The sequence below is a fragment of the Lynx canadensis genome, chromosome B2 (genome assembly GCF_007474595.2).
Source record: "Lynx canadensis isolate LIC74 chromosome B2, mLynCan4.pri.v2, whole genome shotgun sequence".
In the NCBI taxonomy this organism is placed as follows: Eukaryota; Metazoa; Chordata; class Mammalia; order Carnivora; family Felidae; genus Lynx; species Lynx canadensis.
Window position 1 is genome coordinate 130,379,062 of NC_044307.1, and position 27,737 is coordinate 130,406,798.

Here is a 27,737-nt window from a genome sequence, read left to right on the forward strand (position 1 = left end):
GATGACTGACTTTTGGAATTTAGGAACAGTGAAGACAGGAAGCAGAAGAAGAAATAATCAAGAAAACTTCCTTGGCTTCAGTAAGTACCTGGCTCAAAATCAGAAATATTTACTTCAGTTTAAACTAGAAAGTTTGTCTTTCAAACATTATTTAATGCTTGGAATCGTTCATATTTGATTAAAAGACATAGTTGAAAACTTTCCTTGTTTTTTTGGTGAGGTTTTTGTTTTGTTTTGTTTTCGTTTTTTTCCCCTGTAAAACCTCTTCAAGGCTCAAGCAATGACACCAGCACAATTGTTAATTATTTGGTAAACTTTGACTTCCTTGCAACAGATGAGTTGTTAGTGACCCTTGTTCCTGTGTCCATGAGTAATGTGTTACCTGGACTGTTCTGGGAAAAAAAAAAAAAAAAAAAATCCGTGGACACTGTTGGTCTGAGTTGGGAACAGAATGGCTGAGACAGAAGCATTTTTAGCCGGTGAGCTGCATTTGGTAACTAAATTATTAGAAAGGCTTTTCTATAATTCATTTGATTACAATGTTTCCAAACTTGGTGGGGGTGTTATTTTGTTCTGTTTGTTTTAAATTGTAAATCTGGGTACTCAAGGATTTTTAAGAGCTGTGAAAACCAGTAGCATTAGGTACTCAACCAGCACTGATACTCAGCAGAAGAGCTTGTCTTTATAGAAATAGACTCTGACTGGGGAGTGTATGTTTAAGTGTCAGTCTGCAGAAGCACAAGGTCAAGTGATGGTTTATGTTAATAACTCTGTGAATGTATTAAATCCTGACAAGATTGACCATTTATTTTGGTAGCTATCTCAGTTGAAGGTATTAAAACCAGCAAACCATCAAGAATCTTAGACTTAGAATATTATTTTGACTTGATATTATTCAGATTCCTAAGGAGCCTCTTTTTTTACTATATATATATTTTTTTTTCTTTTTTTTTTTTTTAAGTTTGAGAGGGATAGAGAACAAGAGCAGGGGAGGAGCAGAGAGAGAGGGAGACAGAATGCATCCCAGGAGACTCTCCGCTGCCAGTGAAGAGCCTGATGCGGGGCTTGAACTCAACTGTGAGATCATGACCTGAGTCGATACCAAGAGTCAGATACTTAACCCACTGAGCCACCCAGGTGCCCCACCTTAGGAGCTTCTCATATCACTTCACTTGATTCAACACATTTAAATCAGCACATGTTATATTTTGCAGTCAAGGAAAGGTGACTACAAGCCATGAATCTTGCTGACGTATTATTGTGACTTAGGCTGGTTATCCTCCAAATGTAAAGATCATCTTTCTATTCTAGAGAGCAAAATTTACATATTTTGGGTTATTGTGTAAAATTTTGGAATATTTGTTATTTGAGTTATTTATAAACAGTGGTTGGGAACTTAACAGAAGGTCGTTGTGAATGTTGAGTCCAGAGCGATAAGGGGCTTTTGCCTTCAGAGACCACATTATCTGTGGAGGCAGGGTGTGCAGCAGAATCTGACCACACGAAGTCACTGATGAGTACCACTTGAAATGGGGATCTTGGTACTTGCTGTTCCCCTTGAAGGGCTTACCTCAAATAAAGCTTACCTAAGGTTGGTTTTCAGTTGTCACCTCCAACTATAAGCTTTCACTTGACCGTATTTAAAAATAGCAACATCCCTTCCCCGCATTTTTTACCCTCCTTCCCTGCTTTATGGTCTCCATAGCATATGTTGGCATCTTGTTTTTCATTCTCTCACTATGGCAGGGAATTTTTGCTGCTTTGTCTGCATGGTCTAAAACAACTTGTGGCATTTGATAAATGTTCACTAAGGAGTATATAAATGAATGGATAGGGAAGACATTTCACCACTGCTTAAACTTGGAAGGAACGCTAGGACCTAAGCCTCCAGGTTAGCTAGGAGAAAAAAGGCCTGAGGCATCCCAGGTAGAGGGCAAAGTCATGAAGAATTTGCCTGCTGTACTGGAAGCCCCTATTTTGTATGAGCTTTTTACTTGTTATAAAGTCACTTTCAGATACTTCAAAACTGTTGATTTACAAGTTTAAGTATCAAGAGCTATTACCACTTGTGTATATTGTTGTGCAGCCCATTGTATCCATACCTCCATTGTGATGTCATCAAATCATCTCAGGTAAAGGACAGACAGCTCCAGCCAGCTTGTAACTTTACTATTATCAGTACATTTATGTCGCTTTTTCTTGCGCATTGATTAGTATGTTTTATCCACCTTGGTTGTTACAATGAAGAATCAGGATAAGGTAAAAATTCTAACGGCCTTACTTTCTTTTTTTTTTTTTAAGAAATAGAACATAGCCACCTGTGGTTCCATCCTCAATTTCATTCCACTCTTTCCCCTCAGGAACTCTTAAGTACTGTCTAGATTATATTAATCATCACCTGTATGGTATTCCTAAATACAATATCTTGTGTAGTGTAGTTTTGAAACACTAATCTGGCTTTATGAGGGTAGTAGTTACTACCAGTTGATGAAGGCATGCTTGAGCTGAATGGTCTCTGAGCCTGAGTTCCACGTCTAGAATTTACAAGAGCCCTAGGTGGAGATGTCATTGAGCCAGATGATGAGTGAATCCTAGGGAACACAAGTCCCCTCAGTTGAAACATCTTGGATCTCCTGCATAAATATGCTTAGTGGCTGAATGCTCATTTTATATTTTCTGCTTCTAAGGTCACCATGATCTGAAGATCAATGCAGAACCTTCCTGTGGAGTGAAATGGGTGTCCTCAGCTCATGTAGATGTCAGAATGGGAAGGGAAGAACAAGCACTCCAATGGGACATGGTCAAATAAGCCAAGTATAGAACAGAATGGGAGCCAGATACACTAGGACATACTGTCCTCCCATTAAAAGGCAATGAATATCTTGCTCACAGCAGCCTTCAACCTGGCAATTTTTCATTACACGCCTTCAGATATGGACTGGTTTTCTTCTAGTTTTTCCAGCTGTTATCTTGGGAGTTACTTTCCCTCTTGTGTTGAATTGCCTACTTGCTGTATGTTTTACTCACATCCTCCAGTAATTCTTGAGACAGGGTATGTGGGAAGTCAACTTCTTGAAACCCTGCATGTTGAAAAATACACTCAACTCTCATATTTGATAAATAGCTTGGCTGGGTATGAAATTATAGGTTGTAGATTATTTTCCCTCTGAAGTTTAGAGGATTTTCCCCCCATTTTATAAATTTACTATATGGGAATCTGAAGCCATTCTGATTCCTAATATTTTGTATGTTGTTATTTTTTTTCATCTCCATAGAATTCTATCTCTAGCATTCTGAAGTTTCACGATGTTACAGATCTATTTTCATCTATTGTGTGGTGTCTTTTCAATGGAGGCTCGTGTCCTTTCACTTCTGGAAATCGTTCAAGTTTTTTATTTTCTTCCCTGTGTTTTCTCCTTTTTTTCTCTTGAATTGTTATTTGGAGTAGGACCTGCTGGACCAGAGGTACTCAAATTGCTTATGTTTCTCTCCCATCTCTGTGCCGTTTTACTCTACTTTCTGAAAGATTTCCCTAAGTGTATCTTCCAAACTTTGTTGAGTTTTTCATTTTTCCTAGAAGACTTTTAATTTCTAAGAGTTTTAGTTTTTATTTAGATTGCTTTTTTATTTGTTTTGGGCTTACATGCTAGAGTTTTTCTTCAGATCTTTGGAAATTCTTGTCAGCTCATTAAGACTAGAGAAAGGAGGGGCGCCTGGATGGCGCAGTCGGTTGAGCGTCCGACTTCAGCCAGGTCACGATCTCGCGGTCCGTGAGTTCTAGCCCCACGTCGGGCTCTGGGCTGATGGCTTGGAGCCTGTTTCCGATTCTGTGTCTCCCTCTCTCTCTGCCCCTCCCCCGTTCATGCTCTGTCTCTCTGTGTCCCAAAAATAAATAAACGTTGAAAAAAAAATTAAAAAAAAAAAAAGACTAGAGAAAGGAGACACTGGAAATTCTGAATGGATAAGTGACATTTGATAATTTTGAGCTTTATTGTAGTCTGAGTGAGCTCTTTGGGTATCTTTCCAGTGTTGGTATCTTTAAGTATTTTGTCATGGAATGGTTATATTCTCAGGGAAGTTTTCATTCTGCCTTGAGAGTAAGTCTGGTAGGCAGAGTTCTATGAGCCAGTAGAGGAAGGGGATTTGGAGTATTCTCTGCTTTCAGCATCACTATTCATGAAAGTAATCACTAGGTTAATCGCCATATATGCACACATATGTCATCAACCTTGATTAATCGAGTCCCTATTTGAAAATTTGCCTACTTGCTAAAATTTGAAAACCTAGAAACAATATTGTGGTGCTTTCATGGTCATTTGCAGACCTGCACATAGCAGTCAAAAAGTTGAGTCACAGGGCACCTGGGCGGCTCAGTCTAAGGTTAAGTGCTCAGCTTTTGCTCAGGTCATGATCTTGTGGTTTGTGGGTTCAAGCCCTGCTTCTGGCTATCTACTGTCCATGCAGAGCCTGCTTCAGATCCTGTGTCACCCACCCACCCACCCTCTCTCTTTCTCTTTCTCTTTCTCTCTCTCTCTCTGCCCCTCCTCTGCCAGTGCTCTCTCAAATACAAATATTTAAAAGAAAAAAAGGTGAGTCACCCGACATGCATGTTCCCAGCAAAATTAGAACAAAGTGATGCCCTGCCTTCTTGTTTCAGCTCTCATCCTGTAAACAAGTGTCCTTTTCACAGTCTGTGCCACATTTTTCATATTTTTGCAATTTTTCTTGGTGATTTTGCTGTACAAAATGACCCCCAAACACAGTGTTGAAATGTACTCTAGTGTTTCTGAGTACAGGAAGTCTGTGATGTGCCTTATGGAGAAACTATGTCTGTTAGATAAGCTTCATCCAGGCATGAGTTATAGCATTGCTGGCTATGTGTGTTCATGGTTACTGAATCAACAATATATATTTATACAAGGTGTCTTTAAATAGGTTGATAGGTTGATAAAAATAGGGTGACCAGAGGCTCACAGGACCTTGACACTGTATTTCCCCTAGAAGTAGTAAGTCTGTATTTGCCCATTCAGTGCTCACAGAGACTTTATAGAATGTAACTACCACAAATAATCAGGCAACATGAGGTGCTGCTGAAGACATGGGTAGGCAGACCTCCTCTTTTCAATCCTTTTGGGAGAGTAGACAGGCTACAGTTGGAGAGGGCAGTCACCCAGAAGGTATGGAGCGGGGGGGGGGGGGGGGGGCATCTAGGAATCCACTCTTTTCAGAACTCTTTCATCTTGGCCCTCCATATTTTAGCAGGCTCTACCTCATTTATCTCGTCCTAATTCCAGAGATACTTGCTGCTCTGGGGATTCCTACAACTTTGAAGGGTTCTGCAGTGTTGGTTGGAAAGTGGATATTGATATAGTTTTAAGTCTTCTGGGTCACTTATGTCTATCAGTTTTCCAGAGTCCAATTTTTTTATTGTCTTCCTTCCTCCATGACCTGTGGCTCTCTTTGTCTCTTTTCCTTTACTGCAGTTTTTTGGGGACTTGGGGGGAAAGCAAAAACTGATTTGGGTGTTCTCTTTGCCATCCTGTCTTAATTCCTCTTTTTTCTTTCAGAACTCATGTTCCTGAGATAAGTTAATAAGTTGTTACCCCCTTCACCATAGGGCCATGGAAGATGTTGATATTGGTAGTAGTTGTATGTTCTGGACTGCAAAGGACAACGTGAGAGTTTTTTGATTCGCTGACAACTGAATGAGAAAATGTCTTCCTTTTCTTTTTTCTACCATGCCTTTGTAAGGAAGTGTGGATTGGTAGGGGTCTGTACAGAGCATTCTTAACTTCCAGCTCAGAAATAGTAGGTCTAGTCAGAAGTAAAATTTTTTCCAATTTCATTACAGCCATAATCCTCTCCAGGCTTCTCATAAAATTTTTGAACCGAGATCTTTGTGATGCTTATTTTTCATTGTTAACATGCTAAACAAAACTGTTGATGGCTTCCAGATCACTTTATTTTCCTTATTTAAAAAATTGTCTTAAGATTTTAAACCAATGTATAAAAATAATAGCCAATGTATAAAAACAGTGGCCACTTTAATAGTCTACTAAGTAATACTCCTCTTAGGGTAAAGACAAATAGCTAAGTTGGTACTTACTGTTTTAGAATATTTCCTATCAAAGGGTTCTTTTTAAAAATGTCAGTGTTTTAATTTTTAAAACAATAATGAGTATTCTTTGTAGAAAAATTGAAGATGCAGGAAACTAAACGTGCACCTTTATTATCACTTAGGTGTGTGTGTCACGTGTGTGTGTGTGTGTGTGTGTGTGTATCTATACATGTAATGATCTATTTCCAGTCTTTATTTGTAAATATATGAATAAAAATGTATCATTAACATTTTCCATGTTATTCTCCCACAGATCGTTTTTAATCACTATATTCTCATTCATTGATTGGCAACCTGTTTTTTAGTGTAATTTTTGACTTTGTAGGCCATACGGTCTCTGTTAACAACTACTCTACTGTTGTAGTGTGAAAGCAGCAATAGATATTATATAAACAAGCAAATGGGTGTGATTCTTTACTAATAAAGCTTTATGTACAAAAACGTACAGTGCCAGATTTGGCCTACTGGCCACAATTTGCTGACCCCTAGATGTTTTTTTAAACTTTTTATTTTGATAAAATTAGTGCACAAGAATTGCAAAATAGTAGGATCCCATTCACCTTTTACCCAGTTTCCCCAGTTTAAGGTCCAGTTTAACTAACTATAGTACAATATCAAAACCAGGAAACATGCATTGGTGCAATGTGCATTTATAGTTCCAGACCATTTTGTTACATGTATAATAACCACAACCACATTATAGCTACAGAACTATTGCATTACCCAAAAGTCTCCCTCATTGTATCCTGTATAGTTGCAACCACCTCCATGCCTTCCTTGTTGGCAGTCACTATTTTCCATCTCTATAATTTTGTCATTTTGAGATTGTTACACAAATGAAATCATACAGTATGTGACCTTTTGAGATTGGCTTTTCTCAGCATTGAGATCCATCTAGGTGTTGCATATATCAATAGTGTTCTGTTGCTGAACAGTATTCCAGGGTTTGGATGTTAACAGTATAACCATTCACCTGTTGCAAGGCCTTTTGGTTATTTTAAATTATTTTAAGGTTCTAGTGATCATATATTCTATGTGATTCAGCATTCTGGAACAAGTACTATAGACCTCATTGATCTCCATGTTTGGTTTAAGTGACTTAGGCACGTGTTCCCTTCCTTATAGTCAAGCTTCAGAATGCAGTATTCCAGGTGTTCTGTTGAATATTGTATCTCATTATTTTAAACTCATTGAACTAATTAAAACTCATGGATTTAAATCAGAGGCTATTTATCCTTCAGGGACTTCATTTGTTTTGCAGGTTAGTACTGACATATCTGCACTTATGGTAATGGTTGGATACATAGTCTTAATACTTGTAGAGACAGAGACTCAAGTTTTGAGTCTCAGTGTTATTGCTTACTACCTGTGGTCTCGAGAAGTCCCCCAACTTTCAATCTCTGTTTTCTTATCTGTTAAAAAAAAAAGGTGGTACCAACTCTGTCTTGCAGGGCTGCTGTGAGAAGTAAAGGAGATTACGTAGGAAAAGCGTTTGGGAAACCAGAAAACACTACACAAACGTCAGTAATAATCATAAAAATCATCCTTCATTAGCAGTTTAGAAAAAGCAGTTTTGTAATTAAGATGAGTACCTTTTATTCACTAGTAAGTGTGTGGAAGGGTAGAATATTCTTGCTGAAAAAAAAAAAAAAAACACAATTTTAAGACCCAGTTTTACAGAGTTAGAAGGCCAAAAGAACAGAGAGGAAGAGTAATATTTCTGTATGCTGTAATGGATGACCTGTGTTGCAAATACAATACCATCTGGCAGATGTGAGAAGAAATCATTTAAATCAACAATGTCTGTAATGAGCTACCATCTGATTCCTGTTAATCAGTCCTTCCTTTTTCAAACCTTTTCTTGGTTTCCATGACCCTGTTCTCTCCTGTTTCTCCTTCTGGCTTATCATCCTCATCTTCTTGGCCCTTAAATACGGAGTTCCCTAGGGATCATCCCTGTACTTCTCTTTCCATGACCTCTTCCCTGGCAATATCATGCCTTTACATCACTCTCCAAACAAAGCCTACATCTGTGTCTCTAGCCCTGACCTCCCTCATTTCCATCCTGCTGGCTGGATGACTCTCTCAAACTCAGTATTTCCAAAGCTGAGGTCATTTTTCTTACTAAGATGGCCCTTCTTTTCAAATTCTGTTTCTGTCCACAGCCCGACCATGTTCTGTGTCCTTCAGCACTGTTCTCTCTTTGCCACTTCCCCACTCCCTCCACAGCTAGTCATGTTGTCAGTTCTTTGAGGCTAGTGTCTCCCATTTCCTCTTTTCTTTCCAGTTCCAGCCTACACCTTTAGCTTTTTAACTGAAATCCCATCTTCCCTCCCACTACCGTCCATTCGGCCCTCCTCACCTTTGTCACATGAACCTTCCACAGCTCTGTTCAGATTCTTCTTCATGTCAGCGATTGTTCCCCTTGTTTGTAGGATAAAGCCCAGATTGTTAATCTAATATAAAGTCCTCTCCATGATCAGCTTTTCTAATCTTTATGTATTCAACTCCAGGTGAACTTTAAGTAATATGAAGCAAAATCTTCTCAGAATTCCATGTTTTCCTTTTCTTTTGACACTTATCTAACTTTAATGTAATGGATGCCCACATTCTTTTCTGTGCCGGACGTATATATGGTTTCTCTCAATATTTCTACATAGTTGCATGTAGCAGATATTTATTGAATGACTGGTCTTGTGGTAGAAACTCAATTCTTGTTTGGCCCATACATTCAACAAGTATTTACTAAGCACCTTACTATGGGGTCAGGTACTTTGAGACATGGGACATATGTGGGTGCAATCTCGTGCCTTTTTTTTTTTAATGTATTTGACTTTATTCTTCATTTAACTTTTAAAACACTATAGTTGAATATCAATAACAATAGCGAGTAGTGAGCGTATTGTGATTATAGTCCTTCACTCATTCACAACTGTATATAAAATGCCAGCAGTGAGTGTTCTTCACTGACCTCAGTAAGAGGTCTGACACCAACACCACCCCTAGGATGATGCTTATCCTCACATGCTTCTCCACTGTAATGGTCCCATCTTTCTTGATTTAGATAGAACTCCTCAGTTCTTTCTACTCGGTCCTTTTCATCAGTATTTTATACTCTCTCTCAGGTAGGAGTTTTTCCTGCAAAACTCTTTGAGAGAGAGAAAGCCATTCTCAGGAAAGTTGACCTTAAATTTGATTATTAGGTGATCCTTTACATATGACCTATGATAAATTGCCATGCCTTCATTTAGCACACACACAGACGTTGCACTCTAGTAGGAATCTCAAAGCTGTTACTGTTAGAGAATTTATCACTTTTAAAAAATATTTATTTATTTTGAGAGAGACCGTGCGCACAAGTGAGGGGATGGGCAGAGAGGAGAGAGGGAGAGGATCCCAAGCAGGCTCTGTGCTGTCAGCATGGAACCCAGTGCAGGGCTTAATCCCACAAACCCGTGAGATCATTGACCTGAGCCAAAATCCACAGTCAGACGTTCAACTAGCTGAGCCACCCAGGTGCCCCAGCTAATTTATGACTTTATACTAAAGTATTAACTTTGTACTTCTGTCTAAAGCAAAGCTATCAGGTGCTTAGTTTAGGAGTATATTAAATGTACTCTGGGTGCCTGAAGGATATGGAATTTACCTGTTTAGTGAAGTGAGAAGTCTCTGTTAGAAGAGGAAAATGGGTGAGTTCATGAAATATCTTCCTAAGAGAAGTTGGTGGGGAGGGAAAAGAGTGAGGAGATCAAGCTATTGAGGTCCCCTCCAGTTAGTCATTTCTTCTTGGGCAGGCAGTTCCACGAAACTAACATAATGTGCTTTTGGATCTTATACAGATGGCAATCAGGAGTTACTTCCCTGTGAAGTCTGTGGAAGACGCTTTGCAGCAGATGTTCTGGTAAACATAAAGACATTTTGTAGATGTGTTTCGTTGGAGTTAAATGAACTGTCAAGTCAGTGAGGAGGCTGTAGCGGCAAAGATTAAAGACAGATGTGGAGAGAAAGCGAGGGAAGAGGATAGGATAACCTATGGCTGGCAGGCCCGGAGGACACTGAGGCGGATAGATGCCACCCCATTCAGAAGGGAGTGTAATTAAACATGGTACTCTTAGAAAAAGGATGCCAGATGAAAGTGTTTTGGCACAGCTCATTGTCTCTTGAGAGCTTTTGGCTCTTTTGCCTTTTCTATAAGCATCAAAAATTCAAATTTTAAGGCCAAAGCACCAGGGAAATTAGCTAGTCAAGAGGAATGAACATTGAATTTGGAGCATCTGGAAACTTGGCTTTTAGCCTCAAATTTGTCACTAATTCTGACAAGTCCTTTAACCTCCCTCTGTTTCCTGCTTTGCCACGTATGAAGACAGAACCTTTCAATTTTCAGGGGTTTTATGCAATTTGAACAAAATGGATGTAAGTTCCTGTTCCAAGATTTAATTGTTAATCAGATTCAAGCTAACTGCATGTCAAGTCCCCTGATTGATGCCTATAAAGTGGAATAAAAGCTTAATTTATTTAAAAATTGGGGAATCAAACAGGTATTAGACCTCGGTATTCTAAAGAGATGCCCAAGAAAAATGATTAAAAACAAACAACTTAAGGTGATAATACAACTATGAGATTGAACATTTTAGATCAAGGAGACATAAGCAGACTTAAAGGTTTTGGACCATATACCTGACTACATTTGGGGCAAAAGACTATATAATAAGGTTGTAAGTTTTGTTTCTCTGGGGAATTTTAAAAATGAAATACCTGTTCTGATTAACTATAGTTAGCGCTTCCTGAATTTAGAAACAGGAGTTCACAGGGCCTGTTGTGGCCCAGGAATCCACTGGTGTGCTGCTTTTTGCCAAGCCAGGCTTGCACCCCATAAGGATGAGTTGCAGAACTAGGAGGTACCATTCCATTTGAAATGGAATCACTGAATGTCAAATGTGTCTTGGCGTCTTCTTGGTTTTTACTTTCTAGGCCTATCTCCAGGCTACAAAGAGCATTTGATCGAATGATGTGATACCTTTCTTTCCTTTAATTTAAAATGGAGGGGACGCCTGGATGCCTTAGTCAGTTGAGTGTCTGACTCTTGATTTCAGCTCAGGTCATGATCTCATGGTTTGTGGCTTCAAGCCCCCACATCCAGGCTCCGCAGTGCGGAGCCTGCTTTGGAGTCTCTCTTCCTCTCTCTCTCAGAATAAATAAACTTAAAAAAGATAATAATAAAATGGAGGGCACCTGGCGGGCTCAATCAGTAGAGCATGTGACTCCTGATCTTGGGGTCATGAGTTTGAGCCCTACATGGGGTGTAGAGATTACTTAAATAAAACTTAAAAAAATAAAATGGTATAGCTTTTTTGTAACCAAGTATAGGGATTTTTTATAGAGTCCGTATTTTGTTGGGTCTGGACAAAGGAACTGTGTGTTAACCATTATGAGTTCCATATCCACCAAGGAAGAGGCCATTTAGTGGAAAGTTGTTGGTATAATTCTATAGCAGTGATGCCCTAGCAGATTTTGTAAGGGTGGTACACAGGCAAAGCTCTGTTTGTTGGTGCCGTTTTTTATGTACTAGAAATGTTGACTACTTAAAGGATTACTTGGCTGGAGTAAAGAATGTTTTCCCTGCCGATTATCTGTTAAATGTTAAATATTGTAACACTTTAAAACTTAATATTAAAAGTTTAGATTTGCTCTGAAATAGATGACTTCATGGATGTGAAATGTTTGGATAAATTAAAGGAAAATATCTTCATAATGTAAATGGAATTGGTGTATTCTTCACTTATTTGTATGGTTGTCCCAGTTGTCTTTTGCAGATGTTCTCAAATATTTCTTTGAAACCTCTCCACTCCTTGAGGAAGTTAAGTAGTTTAACGTGCTCTATGTAGAAAAGTGGCCCCGTTGAATTCAATTTTGAAATTGCTGAGTGGTAAGAAGAGTTTTCTTGAGAAGGTTCCATCGGTAGGAGCTAAGTTTCCCCCTGCTGTATGCAAAGGGCTATCTCAAAAGAACGGTAAAATGGAATATTAGGATTGCTGGGACTCAGATTCCCTGTTAATGTTACTGGATGCCTTGCTCGTGGAATTTGGAAACCGTGGAGGCAGGAAACAGGAGACAGGAAAATTTCCTTGGCTTCAGTGAGTACCTAGCTCAATATCAAAAATATTTATTTCGATTTAAACTAGAATGTTTGCCTTCTCAACATTATTTAATGCCTGGAATCATTCACGCAGCCCAAGTGGTAGAGTTCAGTGTATAAAACCAAATTCGAAATAAGTCTCTGTAGCTGTGGAGGCCTTTTCTTGACCTTGCCCTCACGCAATATCTAGTGATGTGTAACATGGGTGGAGAGAGCCAGATGGATTTGCTCTGCTGTGATTTGAGAGTTAGAGAATGAACTTGGCTCCGAAGGTGAACCCCGTCATTGTAGTGGGGGCTGCCTGAGTACAAACCTTGTGACTATACATGTTAAAAATTTTAATCCCCACTGTTTCTTTTCTAGGAAAGACATGGACCAATATGTAGGAAACTCTTCAACAAAAAGCGTAAACCTTTCAATTCCCTGAAACAAAGATTACAGGGCACTGACATTCTCATTGTGAGAACAGCTCCTCAGTCCAAGGTACTATCAGTATCGTGCTTGTTCTTCTTGATTACATCCTTAAGTACATTAAAGCCCCTTTTTGGCTCTCTGGTTTCATTTTTGCTTGATAGTGCAGTGTAATGTCATGTAAGTATAATCCACCTTTACTGTTTTCTTTTTAATCATGCTCACTTAGATTTCGAAATGTATTTCAGATACTTTCCAGATGTGGCAAAAAAGAATCTCGTTTATGTTTTCATTAGTGTAGCATTAAATCTCGCAATTAACTTGGAAGAAAGTCCCTTTTCATCTTACAGTTAAGTCTTTCTGTAAAGTGTTGTCGTTTGTTTTTCTGATTGTTATTTTTTGTTTTCCCACACTGTTGTGACTTGCAAATTTTATTACTGTATTTTTCCAAATCTCTTTTTGTACTCTTGAACACAAATTTTCTTTTCCCTCCAAATTTCACAGTCCTATGTCCTGTAAATTTAAATCCCAGCTTAAAATAAAGTTGCAAGGGACAGATGTACAGTCGAGGTTAGTATATATTGGTTTTCTTTTTTATAGCATCAACCTGTGAGGAGATCTAACTGGAGACAACAGCATGAAGATTTCATTAATGCAATCCCTTCAGCCAAGCAGTCTACACTAGTCGTTAAAGAAGGCCGACCTCTCCCACCTCCACCTCCTCCATCCATCAACCCAGGTGTGGGGCCAGTTTGGTTTGCTTTGGGCATTTTATTCTTAACCAATTGTGCTTGATTTGGGGCCAGATCATCATGCCTTGCTTCCTCCTCTGCATTCTAAAATTAATAATAACAAATTATAAAAGTAATTTTATCATACAATATATCTTATCCTAATTTTATTTTAATTCCGTCTAAAGATTCTGTGTTTCTTTCTAACTCTATTTCAACATAAGACCACTACATAACTCCAGGGGACACCGTTCACATCATGGTCTATGAGAATGGGGCTGTGCGGGATACTTCTCCAATACAGTGTCAGATACCCAAGCTCTGGGTTGGTTGGTTGGTTGGTTGGTTTGTTTGTTTGTTTGTTTGTTTGTTTGTTTGTTTGTTTTTGGTGGGGAGGGCAGGGGGATAGGGTTTTGTTGTGAGATAAAAATCCCATAATATGAAATTCACTGTCTTAACCATTTTAAGTTGTGCAATTTAGTGGCCTAAAGGCTTTTTACCCTAAACTTTTCATTTTGAAAATTTTCAAATTTACAGAAAAGAGGAAGGTATAGTACAGTAATCACTCATACACCATACCTTCCATTGAAATTTGACAGTTGTTTACATTGTCATATTTTCTGTCTTATTTTTGGGGGGACAGAACTATTTAACACTAAGTTTCAGACATCATAACACTTTACTTTTAACTGTATCAGTATGCGTTTCTGAAGTATGCGTGCATTTTCTTGCATAATATAGGGACTCATTTTCCCAGTTATCTTAAGAATGTCTTTTAAAGCTCACTCCTTGCTCCCTAATCACAATCCAAGAATCATGCATTTTTTTGTTGTTGTCTCTTTTCTTTAATCTTGCACAATACCCTTACTAAGCCAGTAGGCTTTTAGGATATCTTTTAGGACATCTTTTAGGATATCTCTTGTTCTAGATTTGTCTGGTTTTTTTTACTCAGGCTAATGTTTAACTTGTTCTTCTATCCTCTGTTTTTCTGTAAATTGGAAATTAGGGCTAGAGACTCTATTAGATTAATATTAATATTAATCCCTATCAGATATAAGATTTTCAAGTATTTTCTCCCATTCTGTAGACTTTCTTTTCACTTTTTTTTTTGTCTTTACACTTTCTTGATGGTATCCTTTGATACACAAAATTTTTTTAATTTTGATAAAAGTGCAGTTTATTTTTCTTTTGTTTCCTAGCTTTTGATTGTCAGATCCAAAAAATCATTGCAAAATCCATGTCATGAAGCCTTCCCCATGTGCTTTCTTCTAAGAGTTTTATATTTTCAGCTTTTACAGTTTTGTATTTGAGCCAGGTGGAGTTAATTCTGTATGTGGCATAAGGTAAGATCCCAGCTTCATTGGAAGTTGCATATCTAGTTTTACATGTGGGTATCTAGTTTTCTCAGCACTGTTTGTTGAAAAGACTATCCTTTCCCTATTGAGTGATCTTGGCACCCTTATAAAAAGTCGTTTGACCATATATGTGAAGGTTTATTTCTGAGCTACTCTAGTCTGTTTTTCTATATGTCTGTCTTTATGCCAGTAACACCCTGTTTTGATTAGTAAATTTGTAGTAAGTGTTGAAAGTCCTCCAAGATTGTTTTGGTTATTTGGGGACCTCTGAGATTGTATATGAATTTTTAGGATGGATTTTTTGTTGTTGTTGTTTCTGAAAATGCCACTGGGATTTTTATAGGGATTGCATTAAATCTATACATTGCTTTGAGTAGTGTTATCGTCTTAACAAAATTGTTTTCCAGTCCATGAGCATGCAATGTCTTTTCATTTATTTATTTTCTTTTTAATTTCTATCATCAACATTTCATTGACTAGGTGTAGGAACGTACAAGTCTTTTACCCCTTTGGTTTGATTTATTCCTATTTTATTATTTTTGATGTTATTGTAAATGGAATTGTTAAGTTTATTTTCAGATTGTTCATTGCTAGTATACAGAAATACGACTGATTTGAGGGTATTAATTTTGTATCCTACAACTCAGTTGAATTTTGTTAGCTCTAACAGTTTTTTTGGGTTTTTTTTTGGTGTGGAATTTTCAGGGTTTTCTACATATAAAATTATGTCATTTGTGAACTGATGTAATTTTACTTCTTCCTCTCCAGTTTGTCTCTTTTATTTCTTTTTCATGTCTAAATCCTCTGGTTAGAACTTCCAATACTATATTGTACAGCAGTGGTGAAAGCAGATATCCTTGTCTTGTTTTCCATTGAGTAAATGTTATCTGAGAGTTATAACTGGCTATTTAAAACATAAATAATAACATATTGTGAGGATTATGCATGTGGAAGTGGTGAAATGTATGAAAACAATACAATAAGGTTAAGTAAGGAAAATGGACATACATTGTTGAAAGTTTTCTGTGTAATAGACATGAATAAGTTTAGTACCCATTATACATGAATAGGTGTAGTATTGTTTGAAGGTAGAATATTATATCTTAAAGATGTCTATTATAAACCCTAGAGTAAACACACAAAAATATTGACATATCAGTAATAAGACAATAGGTGGAGTGGAGATAAAATGGAAGAAAATTCAATCTAAGAGAAGATAGGAAAGGGGGGGGGGGAACAACAAAGAAAAGATGGGATAAAGACAAATAGCAAGATGGTAAACTTAAACCCAACCATATGGATAGTTGCGTATAAATGACCTAAACCCTTCAGATAAAAAGCAGATTGTCAGACTGAATAATAAAGCAAGGTCCAATTATATACTTTCCACAAGAAACACACTTTAAATAGATGTAAATAAATGTGCCAGGCAGGTGAGCAAACAAGGAGGTGACCCAGGTAGGCCTACAGAGACCACACTCTCAGGACAGCTGCTCCTATGTTAGCAGGCTGCTGCCGCCTCAAGGGGACATACACCAGGGTGGCCATATCTAATTTCTCAAAGGATGTCAGAAATTCAGATTTCCTGATTTATAAATACCAGAAACTCAAATGTTTTAGAAACTTCAAGTTTGAACCTCTGAGGTTGGAAGTCAGTCAGCAGTTTTCCTTGGAGGGGTGGGGATGAGCAGGAGTGGACATGAGGAACATTGCTGAGAATGTTCTGTGTCTTGATCCGGGCTGGATTACATGGGTGTGTGCAGCTTGAAAACATTTCGTGGAGACATACATTTACGATCTGTGCCTTCCCTCTTGGATAAAAAGATAAAAGGAGAAATAAACACCAGCAATGTCAAAACAACTATAGACTGGCATGTTAAAAGCATGGGGAAAGATATACATGCAAATAATAATCATAAAACCTGAGTGCTAATATTAATATCAGGCAAAGCAAATGTCAAGTGTTATTAACAAGAGTAACGATTAAACATACATATTCATCAAGAAGGCCTATCAGTCCTAAATGTTTATGTACCTAGTAACAGAGTTCAGAGAACATAAAACAAAAACTGACAAAACTCTAGACAGATTCACAGTTATATTTAGAGATTTTAGTGTTCCTTTCTTAGTAGCTAATAAAATAAGCAACAGGAAAATCAGTAAGGATGTAGGACATTTTCTAATGTGAACAACAGTATCAACCAGTTTGACCTAATTGATATCTAAAGCTATAATGTGACGTGTAGCAACAGCAGAATATAATTCTTTTTAAGTACATATGGAGCATTTGTCCAAGATAGACCATGTGTAGGGTCACAAAGTAAGTTTCAGTAAATGTAAAAGGATTGAGATATCATGCAGATTGTTACTTGACAAAGCAGAATTAAGTTGAAATTTATGATGAAAATATATCTAGAAAACTTCCTAATATTTGGAAATTATCAGCTTTTCTTTTTTTTTTTTTTTTTTTAATGTTTATTTATTTTTGGGACAGAGAGAGACAGAGCATGAACGGGGGAGGGGCAGAGAGAGAGGGAGACACAGAATCGGAAACAGGCTCCAGGCTCTGAGCCATCAGCCCAGAGCCTGACGCGGGGCTCGAACTCACGGACCGCGAGATCGTGACCTGGCTGAAGTCGGACGCTTAACCGACTGCGCCACCCAGGCGCCCCTATCAGCTTTTCTTAATGCATGGATTTAAGAAGAAATCATAAGAGAAATGGGAAAATATTTTGAACTGAATGGTAATGAAAACATCAAGATTTGCGGGATTCAGCTACAACAGTGCAAGGAGGAGGTTTATAGCTTTAAAAAAAAAAGCTTATAATTAGAAAAGAAAAAAACGTTTAAACAAATTGCTTTATATGTTTCCTCTTTAAAAAGTTTCAAGAACAAATTACACCTCAGTTAAGTAGAGGGAAGAAAATAGTAAATGTAGTTCACCATATTAACAAAATATTTGTAAAAGCATATGATTATCCCACTACATACAGGAAAAGCCTGTGACAAAATGCAACCCCTGTACATGTTTATATAAGAAAATTCTTAGAAAGGTAGAAATAGAAGGGAAACACCTCAATAAAAGGACATTTTTGAACAATCTGCAGTTAACATTACACTTGATGAAAAACTGAACACTTTCCCACTGAGATGAGAAAAAGCAAGGATGTCTTTTCTGACCACTTCTGTTCAATACTGTACTAAAGATGTAGTACCCACCGAAATAAGGAAATAAATTATTGGAGAGGAAGAGGTAAAACTGTCTTTCTTCATAGACAACATAAGCATGAATGAGTAAATATAGAAAATCTTAGGAAACTGTAAGAAAGCTACTGGAGTTAAAAGTTCATTTAACACACTTTTCAGGATATAAAGTCAATATACATAAATAATTTATATTTTTATATACTAGGCATAAACAATTAAAAAATGAAATTAAGAATATGTTTACAATTGGGGCGCCTGGGTGGCTCAGTCGGTTAAGCATCTGACTTCAGCTCAGTTTCATGATCTCCCTGGGTTTGCGGGTTCGAGCCCTGTGTCAGGCTCTGTGCTGACAGTTCAGAGCCTGGAGCCTCCTTCAGATTCTGTGTCTCCTCCTCTCTCTGCCCCTCCCATGCTCATGCTTTCTCTCTCTCAGTAATAAATAAATGTTAAAAAAAATACATTTACAATTATGAAAAAGCATTAGTACTTAGGGGTATGTTTTTTTTTTTAAAGGTTTTTTTAAAATTTTTTTTTTTAATGTTTATTTATTTTTGGGACAGAGAGAGACAGAGCATGAATGGGGGAGGGTCAGAGAGAGAGGGAGACACAGAATCTGAAGCAGGCTCCAGGCTCTGAGCTGTCAGCACCGAGCCCGACGTGGGGCTCGAACTCACAGACCGTGAGATCGTGACCTGAGCCGAAGTCGGACGCTTAACCGACTGAGCCACCCAGGTGCCCCTACTTAGGGGTATGTTTAACAAAATATGTGTAAGACTTGAAAAATGAAAACCATGAAACACTGTTCAGAGAAATTTAAAAAAGACCAAAATAAATGGAGAGATTTACCATTTTCATGATTTGAAAGACTCAGTATTATGCTACCATGTCAGTTCTTCCTAAATTGATCTATGGACTCAGTGTAATTCCAGTAAAAACCCCTGCAAGTTTTCTTTGCCACATAGGAATTCACCAGTTGACTTTAAAATTATATGGAAATTCAAAGGATCTGGAATAGCCAAGATAGTTTGGAAAAAAGGGAAAAAATTGGAGGACTTACACTACCTGATGTCAAGACTTATTATGATGTTAGAGTTATTCGGTAATTTGATATCGGTGTATCAATTGAACAGAAAAGAGTATCTGGATGTAGATCCATGTATGGGCGATTGATTTTTGACATAAATATCCATTTGGAGAAAATGAGTCATGATCCTTATACAAAAATTAATTGACAAAAATTAATTCACAATGGAACATTGACCTTATAAGTGCTACAACAATAAGATTTCTAGAAAAACCAAAAATCTTTGATCTAAGAGTCAACCAAGATTTCTTAAGCAGGATATAAAATGTACAGATTTTTAAAAAGGAAATTGATAAATTGGGCTTCACCAAAATTAAAAATTTTAGTCTTGAGAGACACCATTAAGAGAGTGCAAAGGCAAGCCACAGGCTGAGAGATAATACTCATAATACATACTGACAAAGGACTCATATCAAGAATATAGAAAGAACTCTTGAAATTCAAGAAGACAACCCAGTAAGAAAAAAGGTGAGAGATGTATTTGAACAGATACATCACAGAATAATGGCCAATAAGCACATAAAAAGATACTTAATATCATTTCTGTCAAGGAAATATGAATTACAACTATGGTGAGATACTACCACATACCCACTTGATGGCTAAAATTAAGGACTGACAATACAAATGATAGCGAGGATGTGGAACAGCTGGAAGTCTCCCACTGCTGAAGGGAGTGTAAAATAGGACAGCTACTCTGCACTGGTATTTTCTTAAGTTAAACATACACTTATTTATAGAGCAATTCTATACCTAGGTATTTTTGCAAAAAACTGGAAACGTGTCCTTAGAAAAGACTTATATATTAATGTTCATAGTAGCTCTATATAGCATAAACTGGGGGAACCCCCCCCCGCAAACGTCCATCAGCAAGTGAGTAGATACAAAAATTGTGTAATTATTTACAAACCAGAATACAACTCCACAGTAAGAAGAAAGTGCTACTATATAAGCAGCAACATGGGTATTCTCTTATGTGAAACTATACAACAGATGAAACTTGAGTGGCAGGAAGGGTGCCTGGTGGCTCAGTTGGTTGCATGTCGCACTTTTGATTTCAGCTCAGGTCATGATCCCAGGGTTGTGGGATCAAGCCCCACGTTGGGCTCCACACTGAGCATGGAGCCTGCTTAAGATTCAGTCTCTCTCTCTCGCTCTGTCCCTCACCCCCCTCATATGCTCATGCTGTCTCTCTCTCAAAAACAAAACAAAAAAACCCAAAACTTTAGTGATAGAAAATGGAGTTTTGATTGATTGAGACTGGGTTTGGGGGAATATTGACTGAAAAGGGGCATGAAGGGAACAGTTCTGTGTTTTAAATGAAGTGGTTACACAAATGTGTACGTTTGTTAAAACTCACTGGCCGGTATGCTTAAAATAGGTGTATTTTACTTCATGTAAATTAGTTCACATTAGTGATTCGACATTTGCATACATTACAAAATGCTCACCACGTTGAGTGTAATTAACATCTGTCACCGTACAAATTTACTACAATATCATTGACTATATTCTCTACACTATACTTTTTATCCCCATGACTGATTTACTTCTTACTTATTTTTAAGTTTTGAGGGGAAGATGAAACTATTTGGTACTGAAGTGCACAGGAATGTGGAGTAAAGGATTATGTTGGCTGTAATAATTTTCCAGTGTGAAAAGAGCTTACCTTGACTATTCTTAACACAGGAGATTATTTCAGTTGCTGAATGAATGAAATTTTAGAGCTCTATGTGAAAAATAAAGTATATTTTACTTGGGCCACTATAATAGTGTTGAGATCGATCATTGTGGGTGTTGTTGGTCTTTTACCCATTGACAGAGCACGTCCTAATTTTCTGTTCTTGTGTTAGTTTTCCTTGATTAGTTTAATCTGCCTTTTTCCTTCCTTCCTCCCTTCCTCCCTTCCTCCCTTCCTCCCTTCCTCCCTTCCTCCCTTCCTCCCTTCCTCCCTTCCTTCCTTACCAGAGGAAGAAGAAAAGGAGTAGGATAGGATGCTTTCGGTAATGCTTTTTGTATTGCGTCTGGTGTTTGTTTTGTTTTCTAATGTGAGGAAACTTACAGATTCCTTTTATAAAATTAAAAAACATATTTTTTTGGTGAGGTGACCTTTTTTCTTTATCCTTTGTTTAGGATTATTATTTAAGATTCATCCTTTATTGAAAGGGTGATTTACTTATATTGTAACTGGAAGTTTTTACCTCTTAATCCCTTTTACCTATTTTGCCCATCCCCGCACCTCCCTCCCCTGCTGGCAACCACCACTTTGTTTTTTGTATTTATAAGTCTGTTTCTGTTTTTTGTTTGTTCATTTGTTTTTTAGATTACACGTATAAGTGAAATCATACGCTATTTATCTTTCTCTGTTTTATTACCCTCTAGGTCCATCCATGTTAAATTAGTGTTTTCATTTCTTTGGGTAAATATCCAGAAATGGAATTACTGGATTATATGGTCTCTCTCTCTCTCCCTCTCCCCCTCCCTCCCTCTCTCCCTCTCCCTCCCTCCCTCACTCTCCCTCTCTCACTCTTTCCCTCTCCCCCTCCCTACCTCCTTCCCTCTCTATCTCTTTCTCTCCATATATATATATGTTCATTTATTTTTTTTTTTTGAGAGTGGAGACTGAGAATCCCAAGTAGGCTCCATGCTCTGTGCTGAGCCCAAGGCGGGGCTTGATTTCACAACCATAAAATCGTGACCTGAGCCAAACTCAAGAGTTAGCTTGAGCCATCCAGGCGCCCCTGGTATTTATATTTTTAATTTTTTGAGGAATCTCCATGTTCTTTTACACAGTGGCTGCATCAGTTTCTATTCCCACCAATAGTGCTTAGGGGTTACCTTTCTCTGCATCCTCACCAACACTTGTTTTTTCCTGTCTTTTTTTATTCTAGCCCTTCTGACAAGTGTAAAGTAATATTTTATTTTGGTTTTGATTTGCATTTCCCTGATTAGTGATGTTGAGCATCTTTTCATGTGCCTGTTAGCCTTCTGTATGTCTTCTTTGGAAAAATGACTATTCAGGTCTTGTGTTCATTTTTTAATCAGATTTTTTTGGTGTTGAGTTCTGGGAGTTCTTTATATATTTTGGATACTAACCCCTTATCAGATATATCATTTTCAGATATCTTCTCCCAATCAGTAGGTTGTCTTTTTGTCTTGTTCATGGTTTCTTTCATTGTGCAAAATTTTTTAGTTTGATATAGTCCAAGTTTATTTTTGTTTTTGTTGCCCTTGTCTAAGGAGACAGATCCAAAAATATATTACTAACTCCTATGTCCAAGAGTTTATTGCCTGTGTTTTCTTTTAGAACTTTTATGGTTTCAGGTCTTACATTTAGGTTTTTAATTCATTTTGAGTTTATTTTTGTATATGGTGTAAAAAAAAAAAAATGGCCTATTCTCATTCTTTTGTGTGTATCCATCCAGTTTCCCCAACACCATTTGTTGAAGAGATTGTCTTTTCCCTACTGTATATTCTTGCCTTCTTCTGTCTATTCTGTTCCATTGTGTCTGTTTTTGTGACAGGACTATACTGTTTTGATTATTAGAGCTTTGTAATAGAGTTTGAAATCTGGGATTGTGATATCTCTAGCTTTGTTCTTCTTTCTCAAGATTTCTTTGGCTATTCAGGGTCTTTGGTGGTTCCATAAAAATTTTGTTATTTGTTCTAGATCTGTGAAAATGCTAGATTTATGAAAAATGCTAATGATAATTTGGTAGGAATTGTATTGCATCTGTAGATTGCTTTGGATATTATAGACATTTTAACAATATTAAATTTTTCAGTCCATGAGCATGGTGTATCTTTCCATTTATTTGTGTTGTCTTCAGTTTCTTTAATCAGTATTTTATAGTTATCAGAGTACAGGTCTTTCACCTTCTTAGTTAAATATATTCCTATTTATTTTATTCTTTTTGATGAAGTTGTAAGTGGTATTGTTTTCTTAATTTTCTGTTACTTCATTTAAAGTGCATAGAAATGCAACAGATTCCTGCATATTAATTTTGTATCTTGTAACTTTACTGAATTAATTTACTAGTTCTAACAGTCTTTAGGGTTTTCTATGTATATAGTATGTCATCTGCAAATAGTGACAGTTTTATTTCTTCCTTACCAGGTTATATGTCTCTTATTTCTTTCTCTTGTCTGTTTTCTGTGGCTAGGACTTCTTGTAGTATGTTGAACAAAACTTGTGAGAGTGGACATCTTTGTCTTGTTCCTGATCTAAGGGGAAAAGCTCCCAACCTTTCACCATTGAGTATGATGCTAGCTCTTTGTTTGCCATATATGGCACTTTTTATGTTGAGGTATGTTCCCTCTGTACCCATTTTGTTGAGGGTTTTTATTATAAATGGATGTTGAATTTTGTCAAATGCTTTTTCTTCCTCTATTGAAAGGATTATATGAAGGATTTTATCCTTCATTTTTTTAAACATGTTGTATCACATTGATTAATTTGCAGATATTGAACCATCCTTGCAACCCAGGGAATAAATCCCACTTGATTGTGGTATATGATCTTTTAAACATTTTTTATTTTTATTTAGTTATTTTTACTGATGTAGTTAACATACAATGTTATATTAGTTTCAGGTGTGCAGCATATTGATTCAACAATTCAGTACATTACTCAGTGCTCACCATGGTAAATGTAGTCACCATCTGTCATCATACAAAATTATTGGTGTTACTGACTGTATTCCCTATGCTGTATTTTTCCTCTCTGTGACTTACTTATTTTAATGTGAATTAATTTGAATTTGGTTTGCTAATATTTTGTTGAGGATTTTTGCTTTAAATTTCATTAGAGATATTGGCTTATAATTTTTTTTTTTTTTTTTTTTTTTTTTTTTTTTTTTTTTTTTTTTGTAGTAGTAGCTTTGGTTTTGGTATCAGGTTGCTGGCCTCATAGAAGGAATTTGGAAGCATGTCTTTCTCCTCAGTATTTTGGAATGGTTTGAGAAAGGTAGATATTAACTCTTTAAATGTTTGGTAGAATTCACCTGCAAATTCATTTGATCCTGGACTTTTGTTTGTTCAGAGTTTTTGGATTGCTGATTCAATTTCTTTTTTTTTTTTTTTTTTTAATTTTTTTTTTAATGTTTGTTTTTGAGAGAGAGACAGAGAGCAAGCAAGTAGATGAAAGGCAGAGAGAGAGGTAGACACAGAATCTGAAGCAGGCTCCAGGCTCTTAGCTGTCAGCACAGAGCCCGATGCGGGGCTTGAACTCACAAACTGTGAGATCATGACCTGAGTGGAAGTCAGATGTTCAACTGACTGAGCCACCCACGCGCCCCTGCTGATTCAATTTCATTACTGGTAAATGGTCTGTTCAGATTTTCTATATCTTCATGATTCAGTCTTGGAAGATTTCACGCTTCTAGAAATTTATCCATTTCTTCTAAGTTGTTCGGTTTGTTGGTATATAATTTTCAATAGTAGTTCCTTGTAATTCTTTGTATCTTTATATTGTTGGTTGTACCTTCTCCTCTTTCATTTCTAATTTTATTTGAGTTCTCCTTTTTCCTTGATGAGTCTGACTAAAAGTTTCTTCATTTTGTTTATCTCTTCAAAGAATCATCTTTTATTTTCATTGATCTTCTCTATTGCTTTTTTAGTCCTAATTTCATTTATTTCTGCTCTGATTTTTATTATTTCCTTCTATTAACTTGGGCTTTGTTTGTTCTTTCTGTAGTTCCTTTAGGTGTAAGGTTAGATAGCTTATTTGATATTTTTCTTGCTTCTTGAGGTAAGCTATATTGCTGTAAACTTCCTTCTTAGAGCTGCTTTTGCTGCCTCTCAAAGATATTGAAACATTGTGTTTTCAAATTCATTTGTTTCAGGGTGTGTTTTGATTTCCTTTTTGATTTCTTTGTTGATCCATTGGTTGTTTAGTAGTAGCATGTTGTTGTAGATGTAACTGATTTAACTACTTTTGTGTTTTAACTTTCATACTAGCTTTATAAGTGATTGACCTTTACTATATGTTTGCTTTTACCAGTGAAACTGTTTTTTTTCATAATTTTCTTACTTTCTTACTTTCTTACTTATGGTCTTTTATTTTACACTTAAGTCCTTTTAACATTTCTTGTAAGGCCAGTTTAGTGGTGATGAACTCTAACTTTTGTTTGGGAAACTCTTTATCCGTCCTTTAATTCTGAATGATAACCTTGCCAGGTAGAGTATTCTTGGTTATAGGTTTTTTTCCTTTCAGCCCTTTGAATATAGATCATGCCACCCCTTTTTAGCTTTCAAAGTTTCTGCAGAATAACTTTAATGACTAAATGACTTTAGTTTTAGCAGAAACTAAAAAATCAGCAGATAGCCTTATGTGGAGGATTCCCTTGTATGTAACTAGTTGCTTTCCTGTTGCTGCTGTTAAGAATCTTCCTTTATCGTGATTGTTGACATTTTAATTATTACGTGTCTTGGTAGACTTCTTTGGGTTCATCTTATTTGGGACTCTGTGTGATTCCTGGACCTGGATGTCAGTTTTCATCCCAAGGTTAGGGAAGTTTCTTCAATATTATTGAAGAAATTATTCAAAATTATTTATTTCTTCAGTAAATTTTCTGCCCTTTTTTCTTGCTTTCCTCCTTCTGGGCCCCCCATGATACGAATGTTAAAATGCTTGATGTTGTCCCAGAAATCCCTTAACCTATCCTCATTTTTTTTTTCTTTTGAGAGAGAGAGAGAGAGAGAGAGAGAAAGAAAGAGAGAGAGGCAGAGAGAAAGGGAGAGAGAGAACCTTATAGGCTTCACAACCAGCATGGGGCCTGACATGGGGCTTGATCTCATGACTGTGAGATCATGACCTGAGCCAAAATCAAGAGTCAGATGCTTAACTGACTGAACCACCCAGGTGCCCCAACCTATCCTCATTTTTAAAAATTATTTTTTATTTTTGCTGTTCAGTTTGGGTGATTTCCACTACCGTGTCTTCCAGATTGTTGATCCATTCTTCTGCATCCTTTAATCTATGTTGATTCCCTCTAGTGCATTTTTCATTTTGTTATTCTATTCTCTGATTGGTTCTTACATTTTCTTTGTCTTTGTTGAAGTTATCATTGACTTCATCCACTCTTCTCTCAAGTCCAGTGAGCATCCTTGTTAACATCACTTTGAACTTTTTATCAGGGAGATTGGTCATCTCCATTTTGTTTAGTTGTGTGTGTTTTTGAGATTTTGTCTGTTTTTTTATTTTTTGTTGTTTGGCATATATTCTCTTTTTTTGTTATTCTCTGTGTTTGTTTCTATGTATTTGGTAGGTCACTTATGTTTCCTGGTCTTGAAGGAAGGTAGATGTCTTGTGTAGAAGGCCTATAGGACCCAGTAGTGCAATCCGCCCTGGTCACCAGAACCAGGAGCTCCAGGAGTGTGCTCTCTGTGGGCTGCTTGTGCCCTCTCGTTGTGACTGGGCCTTAACTGCTGTGAGTGCACTGCTGGGCAGGGCTGGCCCTTGGCATAGCTGGCCGAGCAGCTTGGCTGCAGCTGCTGTGGGCGTGCTGGTGGGTGGGATTAGCTCCCAGCGCAGCTGGCTAAGAGGCCTGGCCACAACTGTTGTGGGCGTGCTGGTGTGCCAGAAAATAATCTTAATAATTGCTTCACTTTTGCTGGGTGCTAATGAAAATATAGCTTAAAATAATGTGAACGTAGAAAGATCTATGGCTGTGATTTTGATAATACTTTGGCAACAAGCCTTATATAACAAAAAAAATCTTTTATGAGCAGTATTTCCTGTTAATAGCAGAAGCTACAGGGTTGATGGCTACTTTATAGTTCTTTAGTCAAATAAACAAAACTATGTCAGCTGTCCTGCTGTGTGGATTTCTCTAATTTCCACATTGGATTTAAAATGTGGGGATTATTGTTTCCTTAAAATAAATAATTCTCTTTGTAAGGTCTCATCACATGTACAATTTATTTTTCTGCCCTCATGTTCTTATGCTAAAACATATCTTTATAATTAAATTCTTCCCTGTGCCCTTAGTATAATTTTATGCACCAAACAAAACGATTATCTAAAATAGCACATTTTTCATTACTATTCCATTAGACTATGTGAGGATTTTATATTAGTCCGTATATTCTCAGTCTTAAATACTAGAAAACATATACAGTTATAACTGGGGTTATATATAATGCGGCCTAGTATGCATGAGTTTGCAGATCATTTCCTTGTTTTCTCAGCATGATTCCTGATTTCATGACTCAGTTTTTGTGACATGCGTATATTTATTGTAATTCTTCCCAACTTAAGTAAATGTGCTAATCATTCAACTTTCCAGGATGCTGTGATACTTTATAGGAACAATGATAGAGAATATTTGCAGTTGAGATTTTCAGTGAGACCTGGGACATTTAGTGCCCATTTCACAGGCTTCATAGACATGGACACTCAACACAATGCTTACATTTTAAAAATGATGCTTGCTGAATGTTTTTGAGATCTGGCCACCTTTCCCATAGTCGTCCTAAGAACCCATCTGTAGTCAGACTTTAAAGATCATTACTTTGGAAATAAACAGCACATAGTGACTTTTATGACACCATTTTTTTTTTAATTTTTTTAAATGTTTATTTATTTTTGAGACAGAGAGAGACAGAGCATGAACGGGGGAGGGTCAGAGAGAGAGGGAGACACAGAATCCGAAGCAGGCTCCAGGCTCTGAGCTGTCAGCCCAGCGCAGGGCTC

General features: G+C 37.1%; 1 protein-coding gene across 1 annotated transcript in view; it reads left to right on the forward strand.

Moving 5' to 3' along the window:
• The first annotated feature begins 280 nt into the window (after positions 1–280).
• The window catches only part of ZC2HC1B (zinc finger C2HC-type containing 1B), a 42,289-nt gene continuing 14,832 nt past the window's right edge, over positions 281–27,737 (forward strand). The window contains exons 1-4 of the mRNA XM_032593260.1: positions 281–479; positions 9,958–10,019; positions 12,618–12,737; positions 13,266–13,404. Coding sequence (XP_032449151.1) covers positions 452–479; positions 9,958–10,019; positions 12,618–12,737; positions 13,266–13,404 — 349 coding nt within the window. The 5' untranslated portion in view covers positions 281–451. The remainder of the gene's footprint in view (positions 480–9,957; positions 10,020–12,617; positions 12,738–13,265; positions 13,405–27,737) is intronic.